Genomic DNA, 24,962 nt, shown 5'->3' with positions numbered 1-24,962 from the left:
GGCCCTGTCTGCGCACCTGGGTCTTACAAATTCAACCTCTACACTGAGAAGATAGCTGAAGCCAGAATAAGAGTTCACATCAGTGTTTTCCTGGCATTGGGAAGTTATAGGAAAAGATTTTAAAATGCGGAGAGGGGTAATGTAGTCTTCTAGATGAGCAAAGATACTTGCACTAAGGAGAATTCTGACTCAGAAATAAAAAAGTATTATGTTTTGTTTTGTTTTGTTTTTAATATTTCCCTTCAGCAAGTAGAAAGCAGAGGATCTGGATTTTGTCTTCCCGGGTGACCTTTGGGAAGGTATTAAATTAAACCACATACTCCCAGCGCATGTGGGCAGGCCTAAGCCAGCAAAGACTCCAGGGGGAATACGTACAACAGTTCTAGAACCTTCTCTAAGGTGTGGCCTGATCAAGGCTCTTGTTCTGTGCTTGGAGGTGGAGCACGGTCTGAGGACGTGGCCTAGCCTGTTTGGGGGACCAAAGGGGGCCGCAGGGGGTAGGCAGTGGGTCTCCCTGGTGCCAGGGAGGACCCGAGGCAGGAAGCATCAGGCTGGGATGGGGTTTGGGACACTGACCCCTGACGTCACCACATACATTGACCTGTTATGCTTTCACTTTTTTTTTTTTCTCGCTCTCTTTTCTCAAACCAGGACCTTTCCTGGAATTCTCTCTCTAATTAGGGAAGGGGAGGAGCCTGCACGTCATATCCCTGGACATCTGTGCGGGGCACAGAGACCCACATGTTCTATGACATGTTAACACGCAAACATGAAGCCTCATTATACAGTCCTGCCACTGTCCCTTTCATTTTCACTCCGACCCTCTCTCATTTCTGCCTGCCTTACTTCCCACCATTTTCATCTGCTCACTAAGCAGTTCACAGAGGTGGTGAGAACCCTGATCAAAACTAAAAAGAGCTGCAGAGACAATTGCCTTTGTGATTCTGTCCTCTGTCGCTTTCGACAGAATGCATGACCTCATAGTTAAGAGGACGCGGCAGCCTTAGGTTGCCCGATAAAGGGCCAGGGACAAGTTTCTGTGGTCTTACCTGTCACCCTGGATTATGGGTCCTGCCATCTCTGGTTATAATTTAGCCGGGGTGGGGGGAGTGGGGGGGGGGAGGCTTTCCGTCACAGCACGTCTGTCTGCTGGCAAAGAAAGGAGTTTGAAGGAGGAAACGCATCCTTCTAAGAATGCGGTCAGTGTCTAGGTCACTCTGTGGTCTGAGGGTAAAAACTGAAGCGTGTCCAATTAAGGGACTGTGAGATGTTTGATTCTTTTCTCATTCTTTAATTTCCAAGGCCCCGGAGACTTCAGAATTTGCCAAGATCCTCTTAGAATCAATCAAATGTTGTTCCTTAAGAATGAACACACCATTATTATGGAATAATAATAACATAATACCTTAAGAAAAGTACCCAACGTCTGAAACACGCTGATTACAGAATCTGAGGCCAACTAGGATTACAATTGTTATGAGAGGCTGCCGATGATTCGCAAAAAGCAGCCTGAGTTTAGTGAGGCATCGGGGAGATGGCTGCTGGTGTGTGCATGCATCATGGCCCCACACGCCCTGCGCCTGTCTCCCTGCGCGTGTCAGAGGAAACGGAGGTACTGTACTGCCGGGTCCCCCATGGCTTTTGATCACGTGGTAGCCCGGGCAATCAAGAGCAATGTATTCCAATGGCGAGTAGAATTTCCTGGCCATGCACATCCTGAAACCCCCTCACTTCTTCCCTCCCTCTAAGCTGCACACTTGTTATATAGTGACATCTTCATCAAGTGAGTGGGTTGATTTTTTTGCTGCCTGAAGTGGGCAGAGTGTCTTGTGTAACTATAAATTGCATACAGTAGGTTTCTAGTGCCAGCTCGATTCTGTCCCCACAGAGGAGCTGGTGTGAAACCCTTGGCCAGAACCAGCAGGGGAGAACGCCCCGGCCCTATGTCAGTCCATGCTGTGTGATACTGACCTTAGGCTTCCGTCCATCCCAGTCTCTGGTGGCCTGGAGCCATCCCCCCTTTCATCCCAGTTGTTGGGAAATCTCAGTGTGTCTTTAAGTTGCCCAGAATTCACACTTTCAGGAGCGTTTTTATCAACTTTGCTTCTCCAGCTCTGGCCGCCTCTGTTCTCCATAGCCACGGTGAACAGTTTAGCCGTGCTGGAACTTATCAGAAGCACGCATCTTCCGTTTCTGCTCTTTGACTCCTCACTACTGCCTCTGCCGGTGGGAAGAATGATGACAGGCCACCCTGACTTGGGCGGGAAGAGGGCAATGGACTGACGGAGGCCACGTGGAGATGTTTTCCCCACGATGCTTCAGAGGTTCCGTTCGCTATTCCGTATGTTGGGCTATCAGACACCTAACGGCTGCGTCACCTTAGGGTTTACTACTTAATGATACATTGAGGGGCGGCCCTGTTTTCTTCCTCATGCCCCACTCCTCACCACTCCCTTATCTCTTAGCAGAAGCCGTGTAGCCCCCACTGCCCTCCAAGAGCCATAACCCTCAGGCTACAAGTGAACACTGGGCCAAAGTAACTCATCCCCCACTCACGTCTGGGAGGAGGCTGCCTCCAGAGGGAAGCTGAGAATCACATGCTCTTTCAGACACTGGGTCCCCTGTCCATGAGTGGCTTTCGTTTCTAGCTATTAAAACTTTCAGCAATCAGAGGCGCCCGAGAAGCTCTATATTTAGCATAAAGCAGACTAGGCATTTGTGTGACCAGTCCATGGCTTCTCTCTCCCCTGGTCTTTTTTTTTTTTTTTTTTTTGTATTTTTCTGAAGCTGGAAACAGGGAGACACAGTCAGACAGACTCCCGCATGCGCCCGACCGGGATCCACCCGGCACGCCCACCAGGGGCAACGCTCTGCCCACCAGGGGGCGATGCTCTGCCCATCCTGGGCGTCGCCATGTTGCGACCAGAGCCACTCTAGCGCCTGGGGCAGAGGCCACAGAGCCATCCCCAGCGCCCGGGCCATCTTTGCTCCAATGGAGCCTTGGCTGCTGGAGGGGAAGAGAGAGACAGAGAGGAAGGCGCGGCGGAGGGGTGGAGAAGCAGATGGGCGCTTCTCCTGTGTGCCCTGGCCGGGAATCAAACCCGGGTCCTCCGCACGCTAGGCCGACGCTCTACCGCTGAGCCAACCGGCCAGGGCTCTCCCCTGGTCTTAATGGCTTGAAGCACCATGGCCTTCAAATGCAGGAAGTTAGATTTCCCGAGATCCTGTCCTGCAGATGTCTGGGAATCCTCGGTGACACTCTGAAGTTCTGCAAATCGACTCTGGTCATCACTTCTGCCCCAAACTGTCCCTCCAGCCCCGGGTTGCTGCTCCGCTCTCCCCATGAGCCACTGTCAGCTATCTAGCCTACCCTGTCAGGACCGGCTCACCCCGAGCCACGGCTCTCTGGTCCTGCCTGTGCTCGCTGGGGCCCAGACCCTGCTCCGGCGCCCCACAGTGCAGTAGGGGCTGCAGCCTGAGGCGGGAGCACCGGCAGGGCAGTCCAACACAGAAAATAATGTGCAACCTCAGACTTGTGGCTACCCGCAGAGCCCTGGCTCACGTCCAAGCCCGTGTTCAGGGGTGCCCTGGGCTGCTTTGTGGCCATCTCCCAGCCCCCACTGTCATGTCAAAGGCTTAGCTTCCTTTCTTGCAGTAAAAGGTCTTCAACTATGTCTGCCCGGCCCAGGGTCCAGGCTCTAGCGTACGAAGGCCCCAGAGAGAGACAGTAATTTGAGGCTTTCTCCCACCTGAGGCCCACCTGCCCACCCGCTCCTGATTTCCTGTTCCTTCTCCCCAAATGGTCGACCCTCAAAAGTCCATTCACTCCACTCCATCCTCTCTTCCAGGGTATGTTCTTTGCACTGAGAACCAGGTAGCCCAGTATCAGTACACTCTGGGTTGTCAGACTCATGTGAGTCAGCAATGATCAGGAACTGAGCTAATCCTAATCCTAACGTAGTGCTGTTCCGGCATGAAATTACAAAAACAAACTCACAGGCCCTGGCCGGTTGGCTCAGTGGTAGAGCGTCGGCCTGGCGTGCGGGAGTCCCGGGTTCGATTCCTGGCCAGGGTACACAGGAGAAGCGCCCATCTGCTTCTCCACCCCTCCCCCTCTCCTTCCTCTCTGTCTCTCTCTTCCCCTCCCGCAGCCGAGGCTCCATTGGAGCAAGGATGGCCCGGGAGCGCTGGGGATGGCTCCTTGGCCTCTGCCTCAGGCGCTAGAGTGGCTCTGGTCACAATAGAGCAACGCCCCAGAGGGGCAGAGCATCGCCCCCTGGTGGGCATAGTGTCGCCCCCTGGTGGGCGTGCCGGGTGGATCCCGGTCGGGCGCATGCGGGAGTCTGTCTGACTGTCTCTCCCCGTTTCCAGCTTCAGAAAAATACAAAAAGAAAAAACAAACAAACAAACAAACAAAAACCCCCACAAACCTGGTAAAATGAAGGCGGTATCAGCGGGGATACAGAGGTTGGGACAGATGTGCAAATGTGAGGGAGGTAGCAGCGAGGGGGCTAGTTGGCACCGGACAGGGTAATGAAGGGTGCTGCCCAGGACCCCAGTGAGGCAAGATGCAGAATACAGGGGAAGCAGCTGACGCATGAAGATACGAGCTTCATTTTGGACATGTTGAGTGGGAGGTGATCGTGGGATGTTCAGTGGAGATAAGCAGTAAGTAGTTAGATTTGATCGTGGCTAAGTGCTTGACCTTCTGAGACCTGGGACATGGTTATGACACAGGAAGGAATCTCACATCCCATACAGTCCAGCTTTCTAGAATGTTCCATCCTTGGTGTTCCACTTCTGTCTGGGGCGCCCATAGATTCTTCTCCTTGTCTCAGCCTAGTGTCTTCCTCCTCTCTTCTGACATCCATGCCCTCCAGGGTCTCTCCTCCCCGAACAGGCTTGTCAAAGCCTTTTCCCCCTTTGGCACCATTTCCTACCACTGAGCTAATGGTGAGATTACTAGGTGTTGTTATTTAGAATTTCAGGGTTTTCTGGCTGAAACAACAGTTGAAGTATTGAAATCGTGGGATAAATTCCACATTTCTTCTAAATGCATATGAAACTGGTCTTCTGAATGAATCGGGCAAATAATACTATATTTCCAGTTCAGGGAATGAGCCCCAAATCTATTCTTCAGTACCATTTAACGCACGTTTCTAATGTGACGTCCTGTATTCACTCAGTCCCACCAAGTCAATAATGGCTCTCCCTGGCCTGTTTTCATTTCCCCACCCTGAACTCATTCTACTCTTAGAATCTAGAGCTTTCTGGTGAATCTTTTAATCCACAGAGCAGTCCTGGGCTTGAGCTCCCTGGCCGGGATCCCTCCTGCCTCAGCTACTCTGCCGAATACCAGCCACGGGGCAAATGCTTGTCTTTGTTTTCCTCGATCCTCTCACCCAGCGCCCAGCTCAGAGCTCCGTTATGTAGGGCAGATGAGCTGCTGCCTCGGCAGTGAACCCATTGGGCCTCCCGACACTGTGCCTAATTGTATTCCCTGTTCTCTGCTACCAGATGCAGTAAATTGCATTTCCTCCCAGCTCCCCGACCTGCCAATCCTCTATTCACGAACCGCAGAACCGTCACCTGGGCAGGACGGGACCAGCAGAGCAGCTGGTAAGTCCTGGGGAGCTATTCAGTTTTGATGCCAGGACCAGCCAGGGGGCTTGCATTTCTCTGCGCTTTACTGTTGAGGGATGGCCAGGTATTCTTACATAGAGGGACCCTGTCCTCAGCCCAGCCTCAAACATGGAATTTACAGTGGCCGCACAGGGCAGGCACTGAGCCCTGAGGACTAATTGAGGACCGAATGGGAGGGAGTATTGAGGAGACATAGTGTTTTCCCTCCATCTTCGGAGGGGTCTGTCTCTTGTGTTTGTGGTCTTTATTTCTGTCCTTATTCTCAACATTAATCTGTACTCTGCCTCCAGGGAATTTTACTTTCTTTACTGGATTACAAGATCAAACAACCGGTGATGGGAGTTGGGTAGAAAGTATTTTCAAAGTGTGTGAATTATGTTGCCAAAATCCTTTGGAAATCAAGCTGCTTGTATATTGTAAACATATTTCCAAGCCTTCCCATTTCTGGAGTTATTTCTTAGCTGCTGTGGTCTATTTGGGGAAGGGGGGAGAAGTAGCAATGTCAAGAGCATAGGTTTCTTGCTAATGTTTCTCCCAGTTGTGGAATTTAGAGACTAAGGCATTCATGAGTGTAAGTACAGAGAGAGCTGTGCTTTGCTCTGTTCAATGTGACTGTGCCTCAGAAGTCAGAATGGAAGGACGTGAACAAGGAATCTCTACATCAACCTGTTCGCTCTCTGCAGAGATGTCCCGAGTGTCAGGGGTTAAATGAAAACGTGAATTGCCAAGGTTGCACAGTTAGAAACATTGTAGATGAAGTCAAATATGACGTCAGATTATGCTTTCCATAATCTAGGTATGCTTATGTTTAAAATAAATCACACAATGACACCTTTTGTGAAACAGAACTTAGTCATGGACCTTTAAGCCAGAGGGTATCTTTTATATGGGCCAACCTGAATATTTTATAAAGCAAATAATCCCTCCTTATTTTAATGTAAAAGTAAAATGAACCAGCAAATAAGTATTGACATATTTGTCCTATGTAGTGATTAAATTTAAATAATGACTAGGTTTGTCTGTAAACACCTTAGCGTTATTACTTTATATGCAGGCGCACAGAGTTCTAGAGTGGGGTGGGACTGAAAATGGTGTCTGATCAAACACAGGTCCTGTCCGCATTTCTCTGGATAGTTAAGAGGATGGTTTAACCAGAACTTGCGGCCTGCAGCCGTGCTACAAGGGAGTCATTGGCACTGACAAGCTCCTAGCTGCACTTCTAAAACCAGCTCAGTAATAACTGTTCAGAAGTCACACACCTTCCTGCTTGTTCTCAAGCTGTGGGTAGAAAGCGTTCCGACCCCTCCCACCTGTTCCCGCAGAACATGCCGTGGGATCCAACTAATACATCGGCTCGTGGAAGGGGTAGGGGAAATGTATGAGAACTACTTTTGAAGAGACATACAAAGGATCTGCGTAGTGTTCGTAGTGAAGGTGCATTTGACTCAGGAGTGTATGTTAATGTGATCGTAGTGCTGCGTGTATAGGAATACGCATAACCATTACAACCTAGCTTCTTTCACATTGAGAGGTACTTTAAAGACATGATGATCCAAAAAGCAAATGCATTTAAAAAAAATAGTATTATGTGATCAGAATCTTTTAAAAAAAATAAGTTTACATGTACTTTCGTTTATTATTAAAGAACTAATTTTCGTGAATGCATCTACTGTGGAAATCGTATAAGCGGAGTGGTGGGAGGAATCTCCTTTGATGTGGTGTACTCCTTTGTCCAGACTGGTTTGGGAATAGGGTGTTCAGGTTCGTTACCAATGGCGGTGACTGCACAGAGCGTGGAGAGCGTACCAACTAATTTTCCACTAGCATACGACTAGAATTTTCCTAGGTATCATCCATCTTGCTTTAGGAACATTCTTTTGGAGATCTGCACAAACTTAGGGCCATTTTTATAAATGTCACTTGTCATTACTCAGTATTATGATGACAAATGTTCTAGTTGTTTGGAGTTTGGGAGATTTAGGATTCTGAATAAATGAGAATATATTTAGAATCATTGCTTTTCAGAATTAAGAGGGATCTATTCCAATCCCGTATTCAAACATGGAAGCCAGGGTATAGCAACCCTGTGACGCAGAGGCGGATTTAACGGCGGGCTCACCAGGCGCGCTTCCTGGGCCCCGACATCTGAAGGGCCCCGCCAAACCCCAACTTGACATTTTTTTTCTAATGATGCCAACTTTGGTTTCATATGTACAATTTTAACATGAACAGTACATAATATTTTTTATTTGTTTAAAAATATGGTAACCTGTATTTTTATTTTCCCTGTCTTTCTTTTTTTAAGGGGCCCAATATTTTCTTCTGTGCCCGGGACCTTAACCGACCTTAATCCGCCACTGCTGCCAAGAGGTGCTCAAACCACGGTCACACACCTCTGTGACTGGAGCTTAGTCCCTACAGTGGCCCACTCTCTATACTTGGTTCTAACCATTGGGAAGCTCTTCCTCTGTTAGAGCCATCATTTTTTCTGCCCTCTTCTTCCCTCCATTGCTTCTTATCCTGCCCCCAGGAGCCACTCAGACCAAACCTAAGTTCTGATTCCCCTTCAAGTATTTGAAAATGACTGTCATTTCCTGTCTTTCCCAGATCCTCACTTCATACCCCTCCGTGCCCACAGCCCAGTCTCTCGCTGGTCCTGAGATGATGGGCTTGCTTTGAAACACGGTCTATCTTCACCATCCCTCCCTTCTGAGCACACCGCCCTTTGTCCCTAGCTGCCCTGCACACGCTGGGAGGGACTGGTCACCCCACAGAGCAGGACATGATGCCACAGATCATTGGACTCATTTTATTGGCCTCATGGCCTTTCAGCTTCAGGTTCTAAGGTCAAGCCTCAAAGTCATTGAGCATGTGCCATGGCTCAGCCTCATTTCTTTTTCTTTCTTTCCCTTCCTTCCTTCCTTCCTTCCTTCTTTCCTTCCTTCCTTCCTTCCTTCCTTCCTTCCTTCCTTCCTTCCTTCCTTCCTTCCTTCCTTCCTTCCTTCCTTCCTTTTCTTCTTTCTTTCATCTTTCTTTCTTTCTTTCTTTCTTTCTTTCTTTCTTTCTTTCTTTCTTTCTTTCTTTCTTTCTTTCTTTCTCTCGCAAGAGTGAGAGGGAGGGAGGGAGACAGGGACAGACAGACAGGAAGGGAGAGAGATGAGAGGCATCAATTCTTTGTTGTGGTTCCTTAGTTGTTCATTGATTGCTTTCTCATGTGTGCCCTGACTGGGAGGGTGGGGGCTCCAGCAGAGCGAGTGACCTTGCTGTTCAAGCCAGTGACCCTGCACTCAAGCTGGTGAGCCTGCGCACAAGCCAGATGAGCTTGTGCTCAAGCCTGTGACCTCGTGGTTTTGAACCTGGGTCCTGGTTCAACTGGAATCCCAGCCTGATGCTCTATTCACTGTGCCACCGCCTGGTCAGGCTCAGCCTCATTTCTCTACCCAGGGTAGTCATTGTTCCAGAATCATTTCCACTGACGCCTGCAGTTTCTTCCCCACAATGGTGCACACGCTGCTTCCTGGCTCACACGCAGAAGAACCCACAAAATTCTTTTTTCTTAATCTCCCAAGTCAGAAATAAGGATGAGCTACACACCTTTCTGCCCTTCGTAGAATTTGATAGGATTGTTAAATTCCTTCCTGTTAGATTGTCCCTCATAAGTGCAGGCCGTGTCATGGGGACATTGAGGAGCCTCTGTGAATGGTGGGCAGGGGATGAGGCAGGCGCTTTGGTGGCCAGGGCTCTGGTGTTCTCTCCCCTTTCCGACACAGCTGCTCCTCCACGGGGACATTGAGGACCTCTGTGAATGGTGGGCAGGGGATGAGGCGGGCGCTTTGGTGGCCAGGGCTCCGGTGTTCTCTCCCATTTCCGACACAGCTGCTCCTCCACGCTTGTGGGTACATACTGTATTTCTGTGTCAGGTTTCAGGTGAATAAAGGGTTTACCAGTTTTGGAAATAGAAACAACTCCGTTGTCGGCGTCTTTATAGCTCATGATTGTGGCACCTCACAGCCTTCCTTCTCACCCCAGCCCGGAAACGCAGACCTTCGTTAGTTTTCAGCGTGTCACTGATGCCAGCGTTGCATAGTTGGAACCCGAGGCCGAGGCCTGAGGGCACACCGTTAAGGGTCTCCTGGCCCAGGGGGGCCTGAATTGGCACCTGAGGGGCATGATCGTTCAACAAGTAACAAGGCTGGCAATTGTCCTCACAGAAGGCACTTGTTCCTGTCCTGTCCACAGGAATATAAGGGGCTTTGTGCTGATCCAGAAGTACCACTGTATCTCTGGCGTTTGACCAATCTGCATAGGGGCCTTGAACAAGAACGACAGTGAGATTCATACGCACAGCTTCTGCCTGAGGGCCCCGTGCTGGCTCGTGCTAGTGTCGACCCTTTGAATTTAGCCAGCCGTGACGTTCAGCTCGCATCTACAGAGTATATGGGATTCCCTCCTCCTCTTTGAAAATCAGAACTTGGAGCATCTGCTTCCATCCAGCACCTTTCTGGTATACAAGACCTTCGAGACAAACTCATCAACAGGGGAACTGGGACCCTGGGCCTAAAAGCACTGACAGCATTTATATCCTCGGGTGCTTTATTATTTTACAGTCTTCACTTCCTATTAGCAGTATGCTTCCTGGCACTTTTTCAGACTGAAAGCTGCCCTTGACCGAAAAAAATGGAAGCAAGAACGGGTATGAGAAGTAGGCTTTTGCTTTTCCTATCCATCAGTAGCACCCATCGGCCAGCTTATTTTTGTTAATATTCAGGTGTCCTGGGAAAACAGTTATTCAAAGATATGTTTGATTACTGGCTTTTGAAGATTAGTGATTGCCCCTCCCCACCCCGGGATGCAAGGGAGAATCCACTCAGAATTAATTTCCTTGTTTTCATTGTTATGGTCATCAGGATAGCCAATTTTATATTTCTGGCCTGAAGAGGAGGTATGGGAGTACGTGTATATGCACAAACATATGCCCAAAGGGACAACACTGCACCTATGTGTATGTGTATTCAATAAGCCACGCATGTGCATTGCTTCTCTTCCACGCTCCAGAAGTGATACCAGCTACTGAATGCTCATTATATTAGGATGACCTCATTTCAGGGTGACAGTCATGATCTGGCTGTCTGCTACCCTCCTATTGTACTTTACATGTCACTGTCACACGAGCATCCCTGCTGGTCACGGCACCAGAGAATATCAATGCTGTATACCCTTCATTGTACAAATGGGAAGGGTGAGACCCAAAGATGAGGTCTCATCTGGATAGGAATTCAGACCCACTGTCTTTCTCCCTCCTTCTGACACCTCCCATCTTATTGAATTCATGACAGTGAGGGTGTCACTTTATACTTTACAGCTGGACCCTCAGCCTTTATCTCCTCCCACTTATCAGTGTGTCAAAGGAAGGGAGCTGGGAGAAGCCCAAGTTAAAGGCTTTAACAATGATGGAATTTCCATCCTTACAGAATGTGGTGTCTTGTTCTGTAACGCTCTTGGCTTGGCTCTGATGTCCCAGCCCCAATGTCAAAGCACCAGTTCAGTCAGTCATTCATATCCCATTGCAGAGACTAGCTACTTCGGTTCTTTTTTCATTAACAAAATGAGCACGTTACTCCCTGTCTTACGGGGTTATTGGAAGGAATAGCAAAAAGTGCTTTATATACTTCAATCTTGTTGTCGTTAGCATGTCGTGTATGGAAGTCATCGTCTTATAAGAACATACTTCCGGTCTCCGGTCATCCTTTTGCTGAAACTTTCATCCATTGGATCCTCTCTCTTTTGGCTCTGTCTCCAGAACCTTCCTCCAGGAAATTTCAGACAGTTTTGCTTCAAATATTTTTATGTCCATGGAGTTCTTTCAAAATCTCTCTTAGGGGGCTCCCCAGAAACTCTTCTCCCCTGAGCAGCACCCCCTCCTCATTCTTCGTTCAATGAGATAATTGCAGGAGTCTCATCACAACAGGTTTTCGTGTCCTTGTGGCACGGGAAAACTTGAGGCAAGAAAAGGGTGGGTTAGAGAGTGTTCATTGTGGTTAGAGACAAGGTCATGATTTAAGTGAGAGGTCTTTGGGATAGACTCCTTGGCAGCCGTTAAAAGCAGAAGAGATTTTAGTCGTGTGCATACATCAAAAACAAAATGCTGAGTTTAAAATCTCAAGTCTTATTTTCCTCCTGGTGCCTATCCCCCCTAGTTCACATTTGAAATATTACTGGCTGAGAACTGGAGCAAGATATAAATACTTATTCATAAACAAGGCATTTAAGATGAAGATTCCTGTCTCTTGCTTGGTTTTCTGAATGTCTAGTAACATTTGCACATGTGTCTCTGTGGAGTCTACATATGGCCTTCATGTTTTAGCCAGAGCCCCTCATGTTCCCCCGAGTACCCCTCGCCAGCAAAGAGAGTGAATGCAGACAAGGAATATGAGGTCAAACCCTGGAGAAACCTGCTAAAAGTGTGTGGTTCCTTTGAAGCCTTGTTTTAGCTGAGGGGAACAATGTAGATGATGTTGTGTTTTATGGCAGTGGTCCCCAACCTTTTTTGGGTCACAGACCAGTTTAAAATCAGAAAATATTTTCACAGACTAGCCTTTAGGGTGGGACAGATAAATGCACAAAATAAAATTATGCGACCAGAGTAAAAACTGTGGTGTTTTTAAATATAATTGTAGAACTTACGAGACAAGCATCTAGAGTGAGTCTTAGGAGGATGTAACAGAGGGAATCTGGTCATTTTTTAAAAATAAAGCATCATTCAGACTTAAATATAAATAAAACAGAAATAATGTAAGTTATTTATTCTTTCTTTGCAGACTGGTACCAAATAGCCCATGAACTGGTACCGGTCCACGGCCCGAGGGTTGGGGACCACTGTTTTATGGCATAGTATATTTAGGGTTATCATATTATAAAAAATGTCTTAAAATGTTCTGGCCTCCTACTCTAGAAAAAATTGGAAGAACAGTGTACAATATGTACATATAAATAGTAATGTGTAACTCTAATAAAACCATGTTACATGGGTTCAGATCCTGGGCCATTTCACATTTAACAGAATAAAGTTTAAAATCACAGGCATAGAGAGAGAGAGAGAGAGAGAGATAGACAGACAGACAGACAGACAGGTAGGTAGGTAGACAGACAGGTAGACAAGGAACTCTATTCTTGACCTGTTTTTCCAGAAGGATATTAAAAGGAATCCAGTGCATATCTCTATCCAAGATGTATTTCTCATATTCCCTTTTCTTCCCTCCACATAACACTGTCTCCAGAGCATCACCTGACACCACACAGTGTTCCTTCTCTATCTGTATCCCACACCGCTCTTACTCTCTTCCACTGAACTACTTCTTTCTCAATGCTTTATTGTGTGAATCTACTTAACCTTTCTAGCAAAGAACAGCTCAACATCCCTCCTCCTTACTGTCTAGTCTCTGACTCTAGGAACAGGCAAAGACAAAATGAGGTTGCGGGTTAAGGTGGTAAAAGGCAAAATGGACCAACAATGACAGCATCCTCATTGGTGGGCAGAAGTAGAGGGAGATCTCTAAAGATTTCCAATTTAAATCATCTGAATATAAAAATAGAAATATTCTATTCCATACTCTGTATTAATTGCAAGTAAAAGTGTCATTTTGTTCACATATTTCTGGATGTTTGGGAGATAATTACATATTATGCCTACAACTAATAATCATATAATCTTTCTTATTTATCAATCAGTTCCATGAGTGTGTTAATAGTGATAGAAAACAGAATTTTAACCCCAAAATGTGTTTTTTGATATAAGTGTGTTATTTAAGGAACTGAATTTTTGGAGCCCATGTAAAATTTGAAATGCCTATTCTATTTTTCTGATGACACATTTTGTGGAAAATCAGGAAATACCAAACATTTCTCTTCATGTTCCCATCACTGTGTGAGACCCATGTACCTCCATGACCAACCATGGTTGACCTCCCATTGTGTCACTTAAAGAAACTCAAGACCTTTGTGCTGGACAGTGAAATTTTCAAAGTGGACACGATGAAAATCAAGCATTGGATTTTGCTTCAGAGTCTTTTTAGTTACATGCCAACCAGGAACAGATTGTATCTTATTATACAAGTAGCTGGAACAATATCATTGCTGTTTGTTTCTCTTTTTAACCAGCTCAAACATTAATTGTGGTGTGTATCTTTTCATTGGTGTCATATTAGACAAAGTATCTGTGACTAGATTAAGACAACCAAATTAGACAGTTTAAGTAGGAGCATGTGTCTCACAGGTGTGCATATCCGGTTCCGGCTGTACAGAAGGCTCGGTGGTAGGTGCTGGTGAGGAGGGTGGGGTCACAGAAAGATGTCAGGCAAACAACTGGCCTTCAGAGACCTTACAAATCTGTGAAGCTAATAAAAACATTCCTGCAAACAATTATACTACTGAGTGGAAGTATAATAAAAGTGTTAAGTGCCTTCAGACAGGTTTAGAAGATGTGTTCAAATAATCTTAAAAAGGGGTGACTTAGAGATGGGAGGATCAAAGGCAGATCTTGGAAGAGGGATGGTTGACCTGGGCACAGATGGACGAGTCACACATGGAAACTAAAATAAAGGACATTTCAAGAGAAGGGAATCTTCACGAAAGCAGGACATGTTTAGTTGTGGGATAGAGTTACTTGGTTGTGCTGAAGGGAAAGGAAGCAATAGAACATGTAATTGGAAAGATATTTTGGATCTTCTAAACACAGTTGGGGGCTTGTAGTTATTCAGAAAGGGAAGGAGGGACTCAGAGGCAATGATAAGCAGAGACGTGACAGGCGATTCCAGGAGACCGCAGTGGAGTAGGGGTGAAAGGCAGCCTGGGCAGAGAAATGGTGGTCGTGGGAGGCTGTGGAGTGTCCTGGGCATGGTGGGAAGTCTGTTAGGGCTGCAAGACAAGCCTAGAGAAGAAGGTTGCAGAAAAATTCAGAAGGGAATCTCATGCCAAATTAAGGAGTTCAGTGTTTATCCTATACAGACATAGGAACCAACAGAGAGTTTATGAGTAAGATTGGATGGAGTATAGGCAAATATTGTCCAGATGGCAAATATTCCAGACTTTGTGGACTACATATTATCTCTGTCACAACTTCTTAATATTCCTTCCTTCCTTCCTTCCTTCCTTCCTTCCTTCCTTCCTTCCTTCCTTCCTTCCTTCTTCCTTCCTTCTTCCTTCCTTCTTTCCTCCCTCCCTCCCTCCCTCCCTCTCTCTTTTCCTTCCTTCCTTCCTTCCTTCCTTCCTTCCTTCCTTCTTTCCTTCCTTCTTTCCTTCCTTTCTTCCCTCTTTCCTTCCTGCTTTCTTGCCTTCCTGCCTTCCTTCCCTCCCTCCCTCTCTCCCTCCCCTTTTTCCTTTTTATAATCTTCTAATAATATACAACCTATTCTGTGCTCCTCTGGCCACTCAAAAGCAAGCCTTGGACCCTGGCTAGTTGGCTCAGTGGTAAAGCGTCAGCCTAGCATGCAGGAGTCCCTGGTTCGATTCCCGGCCAGGGCACACAGGAGAAGCGCCCATCTGCTTCTCCACCCCTCCCCCTCTCCTTCCCCTCTGTCTCTCTCTTCCCCTCCCGCAGCCAAGGCTCCATTGGAGCAAAGTTTGCCCAGGCACTGGGGATGGCTCTGTGGCATCTGCCTCAGGCACTAGAATGGCTCTGGTTGCAGCAGAGCGACGCCCCAAGATGGGCAGAGCATTGCCCCCTGGTGGGCATGCCGGGTGGATCCCAACCGGGTGCAGGCAGGAGTCTGTCTGACTGCCTCCCCATTTCCAACTTCGGAAAAATACCAAAAAAAAAAAAAAAAAAAAAAAAAGCAAGCCTTGGCCCTCTAGCCACAAGAAGAGAGAAGTGGCAGGTAAAATTGGAAACAAGGCTAGTGAGCAGAGAGCAAAGGAGGGTGTGACCTAGGGCAGTGCGGACGTAGGCAGTAGTGAGGAGAGGTATGGGGATAGATCTGAAATGCAGTTAGTTACTTTCAACAATTGTTTGGCTATTCAGTAATTAGGAAGAACAGGACAAACAAATTGGATACAATTCTAAGACTTCTTGCTGAGATACTGGTGGCACTGGTATTATTTATCACCAAGACTCTGGGGGAGTTCGGAGAGAAGATGACGGATTTAGTTTTGAAGATGCAGAGGTTATGGATATATCCATGGGTCATCCAGGGAAAGGTTACTTGGGGAGAACTGGCTCTATGGGTCTAATGCCCAGTTTCTTAACATTCATACTGTGTGTCTTTGAAGTGACAGATTTGAAAGGATGGAGTGTCGCATGAAACTATAGACAGGAAAGAGCTGGTCCTTGGGAACCCCAGGCTGGTCGCAATGGATCTGGGGTGAGTTGGGGAGGTGAGCCCAGAGCAGGAAGAGGAGGCAGGAAGCTCTTACAATGACCCAGGGAGGAAAGATAATAATGTCTCACACTGAATCATGGAACAGAAAGTAGGTGACAGAGGAGAAGGGTGGTGTGGGGAAGAATCACGAGGACTTGGCACTGAGCATATGGAAGAAGAAGGAGGTACCTCTTGTGACTCTTGTCCTCTGATTCTGGTGGCAGGGAATAATGCGACCTCTCTCCCGTTCTTTTTCTAGTTCCTATTTGAGGAATCTAGCTGAGTGACAAAGCGTATCATCTGACTACTTCTCTAGCTTTTCCATTTTGCAAATAATCCTGTTTTATAGTACGATGGAGGACAATCCGGTCCCACCTGCCAAAACCTCTACGTAGTCTCCATTAACAACAAATGGAAATGTAAAAGCAACAGTGGAACAGTTCATAAAAGGGTTAAAAAAAAATACAAGGTTTGGAACTAGGATACATCTTAACCAAGGGTTTTAAAACTGTCTGTAAGTCAGAGGGTAAGCTGTCAGTCAAGGTAAACTTGCATGTTGCAGCCTCCCTGTAATTCATTACTCTGTACCTAAACAGTCACTGTGGCCGGATGCCAACCTGCCTCAGAAGTGTAAGTGCCTACAAGATATGGTAACTCTGCCCACCAGTCTTCCCAGCACATTGAGCTGCTGTGTTAAAACACATAGTAACCACCCCTGTCCACAATGTGCACTCACTCTAACACTCCAGATGCTTGGCAGTTAGACTAGAGAGGGCACAAAACCTTTTTTTTTTGTCTGTTTGGCAATTAACCATTCACTGGCTTTTTTTGTTGTAACATGCACTTCCTTTCTCTTGTTTTCATTCAAGCTGTGTACGCCATGGAAATTAATGTGGAGAAAGACAAACAAACAGGAGAGACCAAGATTCTCTCTACATCCACCATTGGCCCAGAGGGGGTCCATCAGAGAGGAGTGAAAGTCTATGACGATGGTACCAAAGTAGTGTATGAGGTGCACTCAGGAGGCACCGTAGTAGAAAACGGAGTGCACAGATTAAGCTCCAAGGATGTAGAAGAGCTTATTCAGAAGGCTGGACAATCAAGCTTAAGAGGTGGGCACGTGTCAGAAAGGATTGTGGTTGCAGATGGGAGCCTTGGCCACCCTAAGGAACACGTGCTCTGCAAAGAGGCCAAGTTAGAAATGGTACATAAGTCTAGGAAAGAGCAGTCTCCCGGGAACCCAGGGCAGCAAGCCCACGCCCCCAGCACTGAAGGGCCACAGGCAAACTTGGATCAGCCCGTCACCATGATTTTCATGGGCTACCAAAATATCGAGGATGAAGAGGAGACTAAGAAGGTGCTAGGCTATGACGAAACCATCAAGGCTGAGTTGGTCCTCATTGACGAAGACGATGAGAAGTCCTTGAGGGAGAAGACAGTGACGGACGTGTCCACTATCGACGGGAACGCAGCTGAGCTTGTGTCTGGGAGGCCTGTCTCAGACACCACAGAGCCCTCGTCCCCAGAAGGGAAGGAAGAGAGCCTGGCCACAGAGCCGGCCCCAGGTACCCAAAAGAAAAAGCGCTGTCAATGCTGTGTTGTCATGTGACCACTTTTCTTCCCTTTTCTTCTGGGCAGCCTCTGTGCTCTCCACCACTCCCGTAGACCTCACTGTACCACTAACTGCAATACTGTGAACTGGAAGCCAGCACCTGCCTGCCTTGCAGTTGGATTGCTTTGATCTCTCTCATTTCCCACCCCTTTTCATTTTTCTCCAGTTTCCTCACCTCAGAGACGACGTGCATGTGTGTGCTTCATTCTTTCCAAGAACTTGCTTTTCCTCTTAAACTTTTCCTTGTGTCTTCAAGAGTGACTCACTTCCTTACTGCTCCACTGGAATGGACTCTTCACATCAACGAGTTCTATAGTAGCCTTAATTCACTTGAGCGGAACCGAACCCCGTGGCCCCGGGGGTCCATTGTGTAGGGTGTTCCTCTACTGTACTCACACATCGCCACGTCGCTGGTGTCTCACTTGCCTCCCTTTGCTGTGGATCTCTGCTTTTATACCTTGTGTGGCAAAATGCCGTTGGCTCTAGCCGGTTGCCAGTGTAGCCAAAAGTGGACCTTACTTAGTCTGTCCGATCTAGGGCGATGCTTTTTGCTGCCTTACATAAGCTTCCAGGTTATGGTCTTGTGCATCCATGGCTTGCCTTCTGTTAGACCTGAAAGGAAGCTGGTGTAAAAGAAAAGAGCCCAGGGCTCGTCCCAGCCGAAACGTAGGGACCGATTGCCGGGACCTGCCCAGGAGCAGCTGTCCCCTCGCTCATGGCTTAACCGATGGACCTTTTTCTAGAAGAAGCACCATTTTTTTTTTAAATTTTCTAAGGACATGAAACAAACATTGTTTTAAGCATCAGCAGTGATCTCCAAATGTAGGCAAATCCACGAGCCTCGCTTCTGCTCTTTCACAGCAGTGTGCATTTTGACATTGTTTTCTTTTTCACGGACCTTGGCTGATCATGTTAATCTCTTTCCAATGAAGGGATCCTTTTGAGGCGTATCTTTGCAGTGACCATAGTTCTAGAACAGTCTTTCTGACCTACAGTGGTGGCTGGGATGCTCCCACTTTGTTGTGGATGGTGCTGTAACTGAATTAATTACCCGTTCATCTCACCTGCCCAGTTGATAACAGAGCCTTACTTCTGGACTCTTTTCTTTCTGTCCCCAAGATAATGAGAATGTTTCCTATACTGTCAGCATGTAGGTTTATCCACCTCTCAAAATAAATGTTGAAATGTAAAAAAAAAAAAAGAAAAAAAAAATGTAAAAGATTAAAAAAGACCTGTCTGATCAACATTAAGTTCATTCCACAAATACTGATTAAGTGGCACATAGCTGAGCTTTCTTAAAGCATGTTTCTTAAAATTCTGGAAACTTCAGAACATCAAAGAATAATTTTTAGCTAGAACACAATGAATAATTTTTAAAAAATAAATTCTTAGCACTGCCCCAAAGCAAACAGCCACATGTATAATAATACCAAAGGGAAGTAATTTAATAACATAATAATATAATAATAAAATAAAGATGTAACATTTTAACTGATTTTAGTAACAGAGTTATTTTAACTTTATTTGCCCAAATGTTAATAGCATTGTTGCAAATCATTCACAGAATTATCTATGTTCCATAGAACATAGTTAAAAAAAAATGCAGTAAGACATACTACATCAAGTCTAACTTTGGTGAAAAGTAGATGGGAAAAAAAGAAGATAGTCTTTAGATAATTTGACTACAGAACCAACTAAATTTGCCCTAAATAGCTTTCTCAGTGCTAAATCTATTAGTATTCTTAATCTCTTGCCTTGAAATTATATGTATTCTAATCTGAAAGAAAAAAAATATTTTTATTGTTCAAGATTAACTTTTCTCTAATAATTATATTTTAATGACCACAAAGTGAGTCATTTTATCACTGATAGGTAAACAAAAAAAGCTAAAGAAGAGAAAAATAAAGGACCTATTCTACTTTCTCAGATGTTTTCATCTATGGCTTGGTTTTGAATAGTTGAGGGAATTATCTCTAAATCTCAGGTTCCCTAAACCAGCAGCAATTGGATAAAACTGTTCTGTTATCTAGAAATAGTATCTGGTTGCTGCCTATAACTCTCACTGCCCCTCAGCACATGGTCACTTAAGCAGTCTTTAAATCTTACATAAAATGACATGCTAGATAAACCTATTTACATAGAAAAGAAAACAGTTCCAATGTTCTGGACAATCTATTATTTTAATACTCTAAGGAAGAAAACTAAAAGTTTACCATAGCTTATCAGTTTTGTTGTTGCTGTTCCCTTGTAGATGAAAACTATTCCATACGAATGAGCGGAATGGTGGAACTTAGAATCCTTGGGCTTGCTGGTTGATAAACAGAACCAGAATGTTTTAGGACAGATAATTCCCTGAAATGACCCACCCTTCCTTCCGGAAATGAACTAGTTTCTCATGGAGAAAATGATCTGTACCTCTACACTACACAGAGACTTAAAGGCCAATGAGAATCTGCACTCTCATTCACCAATTATTATTCTAGGGATTAACAAATTACGTGATTTAGAGTGCTCTCCATACTTTTACTATGAAAGCTTATCCTGTCATGGTTTTTAAAGTAAGTGTTACCTTTATTAAAATGATTTGGCGCCACAGTAAATGCAGGTGTGTTTGAATATGGCATAAATATTTTCATATTCTGTATCATTCTCCTAGTATAATGGGGGAGTCAGGCTCAGCCTGTGCTTTTATGGGATGAGACCTGGGACCCCAGCAACAGCAGCAAGTAACTACCCTTCCTAACGAAAACATCGAGTTGTGATTGTGAACATTCTGCCTCCCCCACTGTCACCGGCATTCTCTGTGGATTATATAATCAGATTAACTAGAGAATCAGTAATGAAGCTGCAAAACTATGGTCTTTTTCTGAGCTCATGGTTATTTGGATTTCCTTATAAAATTATATAATTAGTTCCCTTTTAAATAAAAAGAGGAGAAAGAGAGAGAGAAGGAACATTTCATTTGTTTAGAAATAGATTTTCAGTGGCATTGAATTAAAGATTTATTAAGAGTGGTTAAAATGATAAAGTTTAACCTTAGATATCCTGAAAAATCTTGGTGACTTGTATATCCTTGACTTTTTTTTTTATGAGTAATAGGACAAACTACGGAGCACTTTTTAAGTACCTCTTTTCTCATCAGTATATTAATTCCCTTTATGAGCAAAAATGTGTTGGCTCTGACAGTGATTTGACAATGTCCAGTGATGTCACTTACTACTAGCAGTAGAGAGGAAAAGGGGTGAGGTAATTCCCTTGTGGCCAAACCCAAAATGTAGTTTCCATCTGTCTCCTGAGCAGCCTACAATTACTCAAAGACTTGCAGGAAACTCAAACAAATTGTACTGTTTATTTGATTTGACTTCTTTCTGAAATGTTGATAGGCACGTATCTGCTTCAAATTCTCACTTATTACATCTTACTTCCGGTGATAAATGTGTTTTTCCTACATGCAAGTAGAATATTTTGGGTAGGGTCAAGTTTGTAAAAAGAGGGGAAACTGTATATCTAGAGATACAATATCTCTGAAGCAAAACATTGAGGCTAAGTGTGAAAATAGCTTTTTTCTCTGCACTTCTGCAGAATTTCACTTCAAGGGACCACAGAACTCCCTTGGCAATGACCATATATGCAATCCCAATGAATGAACAGGTAGCAACAGAGAGGAGGGGATATGGGGACAGTGGCAAAAGTTGAACCATTAACCCAGTCCTTCCTTTAATAAAACACACACACACACACACACACACACACACACACACACACACCCTGTCAATTTAAAACACAGACGTTCATAAACAGAATATGCACAGAAGACTTTTTTTGGTTCTTGTTTGAATCTCACAGCTCAGCTGTCTCTGTTGATCACTAGACACCCTGTGGAGTTGAACAGGAAGGCCCATTCCTTGTGAGAATATTCTCATCTCCCACAATGTTACTTTGTTGACAACAAATTCCAACATCAGTTGTATTTTTGCAACATGCACATTTGTTACTGAAACCACAAGTTCTCAGCACAGTTAAGACATAAGTGTCAGAAACTTTGCAAGTATGCAATCTTTTAGGAGCTCCTCAATTTCCTAAGCAAGGTACATAGAACTCCAGTGATTAGGACAGAACCAGAAGACCCTTTGTCCTGTGGGGTAATACCACCAGCAGGGCCATGCAGTTTAGTATACATCACAGAACAGCTCAAAGTCCATGAGCAAGACGGGCCCTCGGATTCCTGCTGCCACCTGACCTTCATTGGGGCCCCTTCTTCTGGTCTTATCAGGAAAATTTAACCTGCCTTTTCTAGTGAAAAAGAAGAGTTAGTCTTTTCTGAGGATCGCAGTGCAGTTATGTGTCTAGATTTTCATAGCTTCAGCAAATTCGATAAAAAAAATTCCCAATCTAACAAAAAGATACTTATTATTTGAATGTAGAACAGGATCGAATAAAGATGACATCCTGAAAGTTTCAAAGGGCAATTTCACTGGGGAGTCCTTAGACCAGACTTGCCCCCCACCCTTAATTTTTATACGACTTAAAGAGTCCTCTGTTTCCCTCTCCACTCCAGTCTAACATAAGAAGGCCAGAACTGTAGCACAAAACACCTGCTTTCAATGTGAAAATATAACATGCAATTTTGGGGGACCACAGACTTTCTGCATCTAAGATCTGGACAGCCTTAACTTTTGTAAAAAAAAATTTTTTTCAACGCTCTCTTTTACAAAGCAGGAGAACAAAATGTTTCCTGAAATTAATGACTTTTTTATATTTTGTGACTCTTTTCTAAGTTTCTACAGGTTGAGGTGTGCATGGTCATCTTCTCCCCGTATTGCCTCTTATTAGTCACCTGGGGCTCTTTTTTGCAAGTCACTGCATTTTCATCAAAAGAAAAAAGTGTATCTCACGAACCACAAAATTCTCCCTAGGCTTCAGGCAGTACTTCTAGAGTGAAAGAACAGAAATACAGAAAGAAAAGAATTACAGGGTGGCTTTCTTTTTATTTCCCTATGGTTAATGTACTGTATGGTATATATGTTTACAGAATGTATCTGCCTTGTGATGTTAACAAAATGAATGACAAAAAAAAGAGTGAGAGAGAGAGAGTTCTGATGTGCCACCGGAAAGTTTGCCTTAGCATCGCTGTTTATGTTCCTTTCTGTCCTTTGAAAAATTGCAGGTTGTATTCCAAAGCTGTGTTAACACAACATTCTCTTCCCCACCCCTGCCCAGCCCTCTCTAGAGCTGTGAATTTTATTACAGGAGCCTTGAGGCAGAATCTTGCAGGTCTGGCCCATGGGAATAAAGTGGGCATAGCGTGGGCATTGCCTTGGCCATCCACCCACCAAACACATTCTGTGTTCTCGTCTTGGACTGCCATATCACACTCTGACATTCCTGGGGTGGGCCACATGACCTCCAGTCCCTCTTGCTGTAAAGGAGGTGAACTTGTGGATCCCCTCTTTGGGTCTGGGAGCATATTTTTAAGCACAATTGGCATAGCTAGGAAAGGCAAGAGAAATGGACTCAAATGGTGTGTGATTGAGTCATTACCGATGGGTGTACTCATTCATTGAGAGTCTAAGATGGGTAGCATAATATGGGGTGGGAGTTAAGGAGTGGCTATAGAAATGGAATATTTTGCATCTATTTATTTTTTTAAGGAAAAATATTTTTATAATGAAATCTATATACATTCTGAAGCTTGAGTTTGAAAACACCCTTGATTGACTGAGTTATTTCTTCATTCCATTAAGGTAACCTGGTGAGTTCTGTTACATGACCCCAGACCTTGGGGGCATGAACAAAGCTCTGTGACCGCCCCTTGCACCACCACTGCATGAAGTCCAGTTTTTTTTTTCCAAACACACCTAGGTTGTAAGATCAAACTTTCTGTAACTGTCATTAGAGAAATTGTTTTATATGGTTTGAGAGCTCTCTGGGCTCCATCTTTAATAATATATAATGATCTTTTGAAAGCAGACAGCTCTTTTAAATGTAAGCCAAACCCAGCGATTATCAAAGTCCAATTCTTTCACACATTTAAGGAGTAATTGCTGCATGTGAGGTTAAGGGACCACTCACTCACTATGGTGCATTTGAGAAATTTATGTGAAACGGGAGTCAGGAGCCTCTGGCTCTCCGGTCTATACATAAAGGTGTAAACCAACAATACAGAGCTTACCAGGCATTATTGGCCTTGTACATTTTAATGGGACTGCATCATATTTTCAGAGCTAAGTGGAGATGAGGATTGTTCTTATCCATCCATAAAGATGATTCTGAACTTTTAGAGTTCTTGTGCTCCCCCACCCCCCAATTTCCTGAGTTCCCATCACTGTCACACTCAGTTTCACACAGATCTTCACCTACACCCGGTCCTCTGGCTGCTGAAGTGGGACCAGCCTCAGAGTCTGCTCACCGTCCCATTAGACTCTTCCCAGGCAGTCCTTCCCCAGGATGGGCCCTCTTTCTCCCACACCCAACGCCCAAGATCCTTTACCCAACAAGGCAAGGTCATAAACTCTCTATTTCAAGAAAAATAACCCCTCTGATGCCCATGCAAATCATTTTAACTCCCATCACCAGAATCCCTCCAATGGGCTCAACTCAAGTCCAGCTGTGAACGTTAGTGTCATGGAAACAATTTCCAAAAAAATGAAAGAACTATGCAAACTGCCTGATGGTGCTACGGAGACCAATTTACTCTAGTTTCTTATCACTCCGGGGACCTCTCGGTTTCAGATGAGGTGGGCGGGTCAGGGAGCCATCCAGTCCCTTGGCTTTGCGACTACAAGTCTTTATCTACAAAGAGGCCACCCGGCAATGCCTGATCTGAACTATTCCGTGTGTAGCTCCAACTCCAATTTTGTGATCTCCTATTCCGGCATGTGGAAAGAGTTCTATCCTTTGTGGCATTCTGGAACATTCTTTCCTCCCCTCAAGCTCCTGACTTAGTAGCATTAAAATTGCACAGGGGTTCCAGAAAATGTTGTGTGTGATGCAGCTTTTCAGTGAATGTAGGTTGTTGATGGAATTTTCAGCTTTAGCGGCTCACCTCGGGGTGAGTGACATCTCTGTAAATATCTCCATTTTGTGGTTTGTTGGGGGTGGGGTGGGGAGGGAGCCTGTTGTGCTTTCTCTGAATTAGACATGCTGGGCTAGCTGCTGTACTTTGTAACCTGAAGTGTACTTTGACTGTTCTGTTTCCTTCAGATGAAAAACAAAAACTGACTTCAGAAATAACACTGCCAGCGACAGCCAATGCTGTACCTGTAGCTTCTCTCTGTTCCTCTGTACAGTATTCATAGACAATAAACTGCCTTTTCACTGCATCTACCTCTGTGTGTCTGCGCCCTAGTTCTTTC

The 24,962-nt window shown here is 45.1% G+C and overlaps 1 protein-coding gene across 5 annotated transcripts in view; it reads left to right on the top strand.

Moving 5' to 3' along the window:
- The window catches only part of PALM2AKAP2 (PALM2 and AKAP2 fusion), a 447,965-nt gene that overhangs the window by 240,674 nt on the left and 182,329 nt on the right, over positions 1 to 24,962 (top strand). For 3 of the 5 annotated variants that reach the window (XM_066367466.1, XM_066367468.1, XM_066367467.1), the window contains 2 exons: positions 5,518 to 5,619; positions 16,865 to 17,560. In XM_066367466.1, the coding sequence (XP_066223563.1) occupies positions 5,518 to 5,619; positions 16,865 to 17,560 (798 nt within the window). Of the gene's footprint in view, positions 1 to 5,517; positions 5,620 to 16,864; positions 18,731 to 24,962 lie in introns of those variants that run through there. The other 2 variants (XM_066367469.1, XM_066367471.1) reach the window with 2 other exon arrangements.

The sequence above is a fragment of the Saccopteryx leptura genome, chromosome 2, assembly GCF_036850995.1.
Source record: "Saccopteryx leptura isolate mSacLep1 chromosome 2, mSacLep1_pri_phased_curated, whole genome shotgun sequence".
Taxonomy (NCBI): Eukaryota; Metazoa; Chordata; class Mammalia; order Chiroptera; family Emballonuridae; genus Saccopteryx; species Saccopteryx leptura.
The sequence above is the reverse complement of the archived record's forward strand: the minus strand, read 5'-3'. Positions and strand labels throughout refer to the sequence as shown.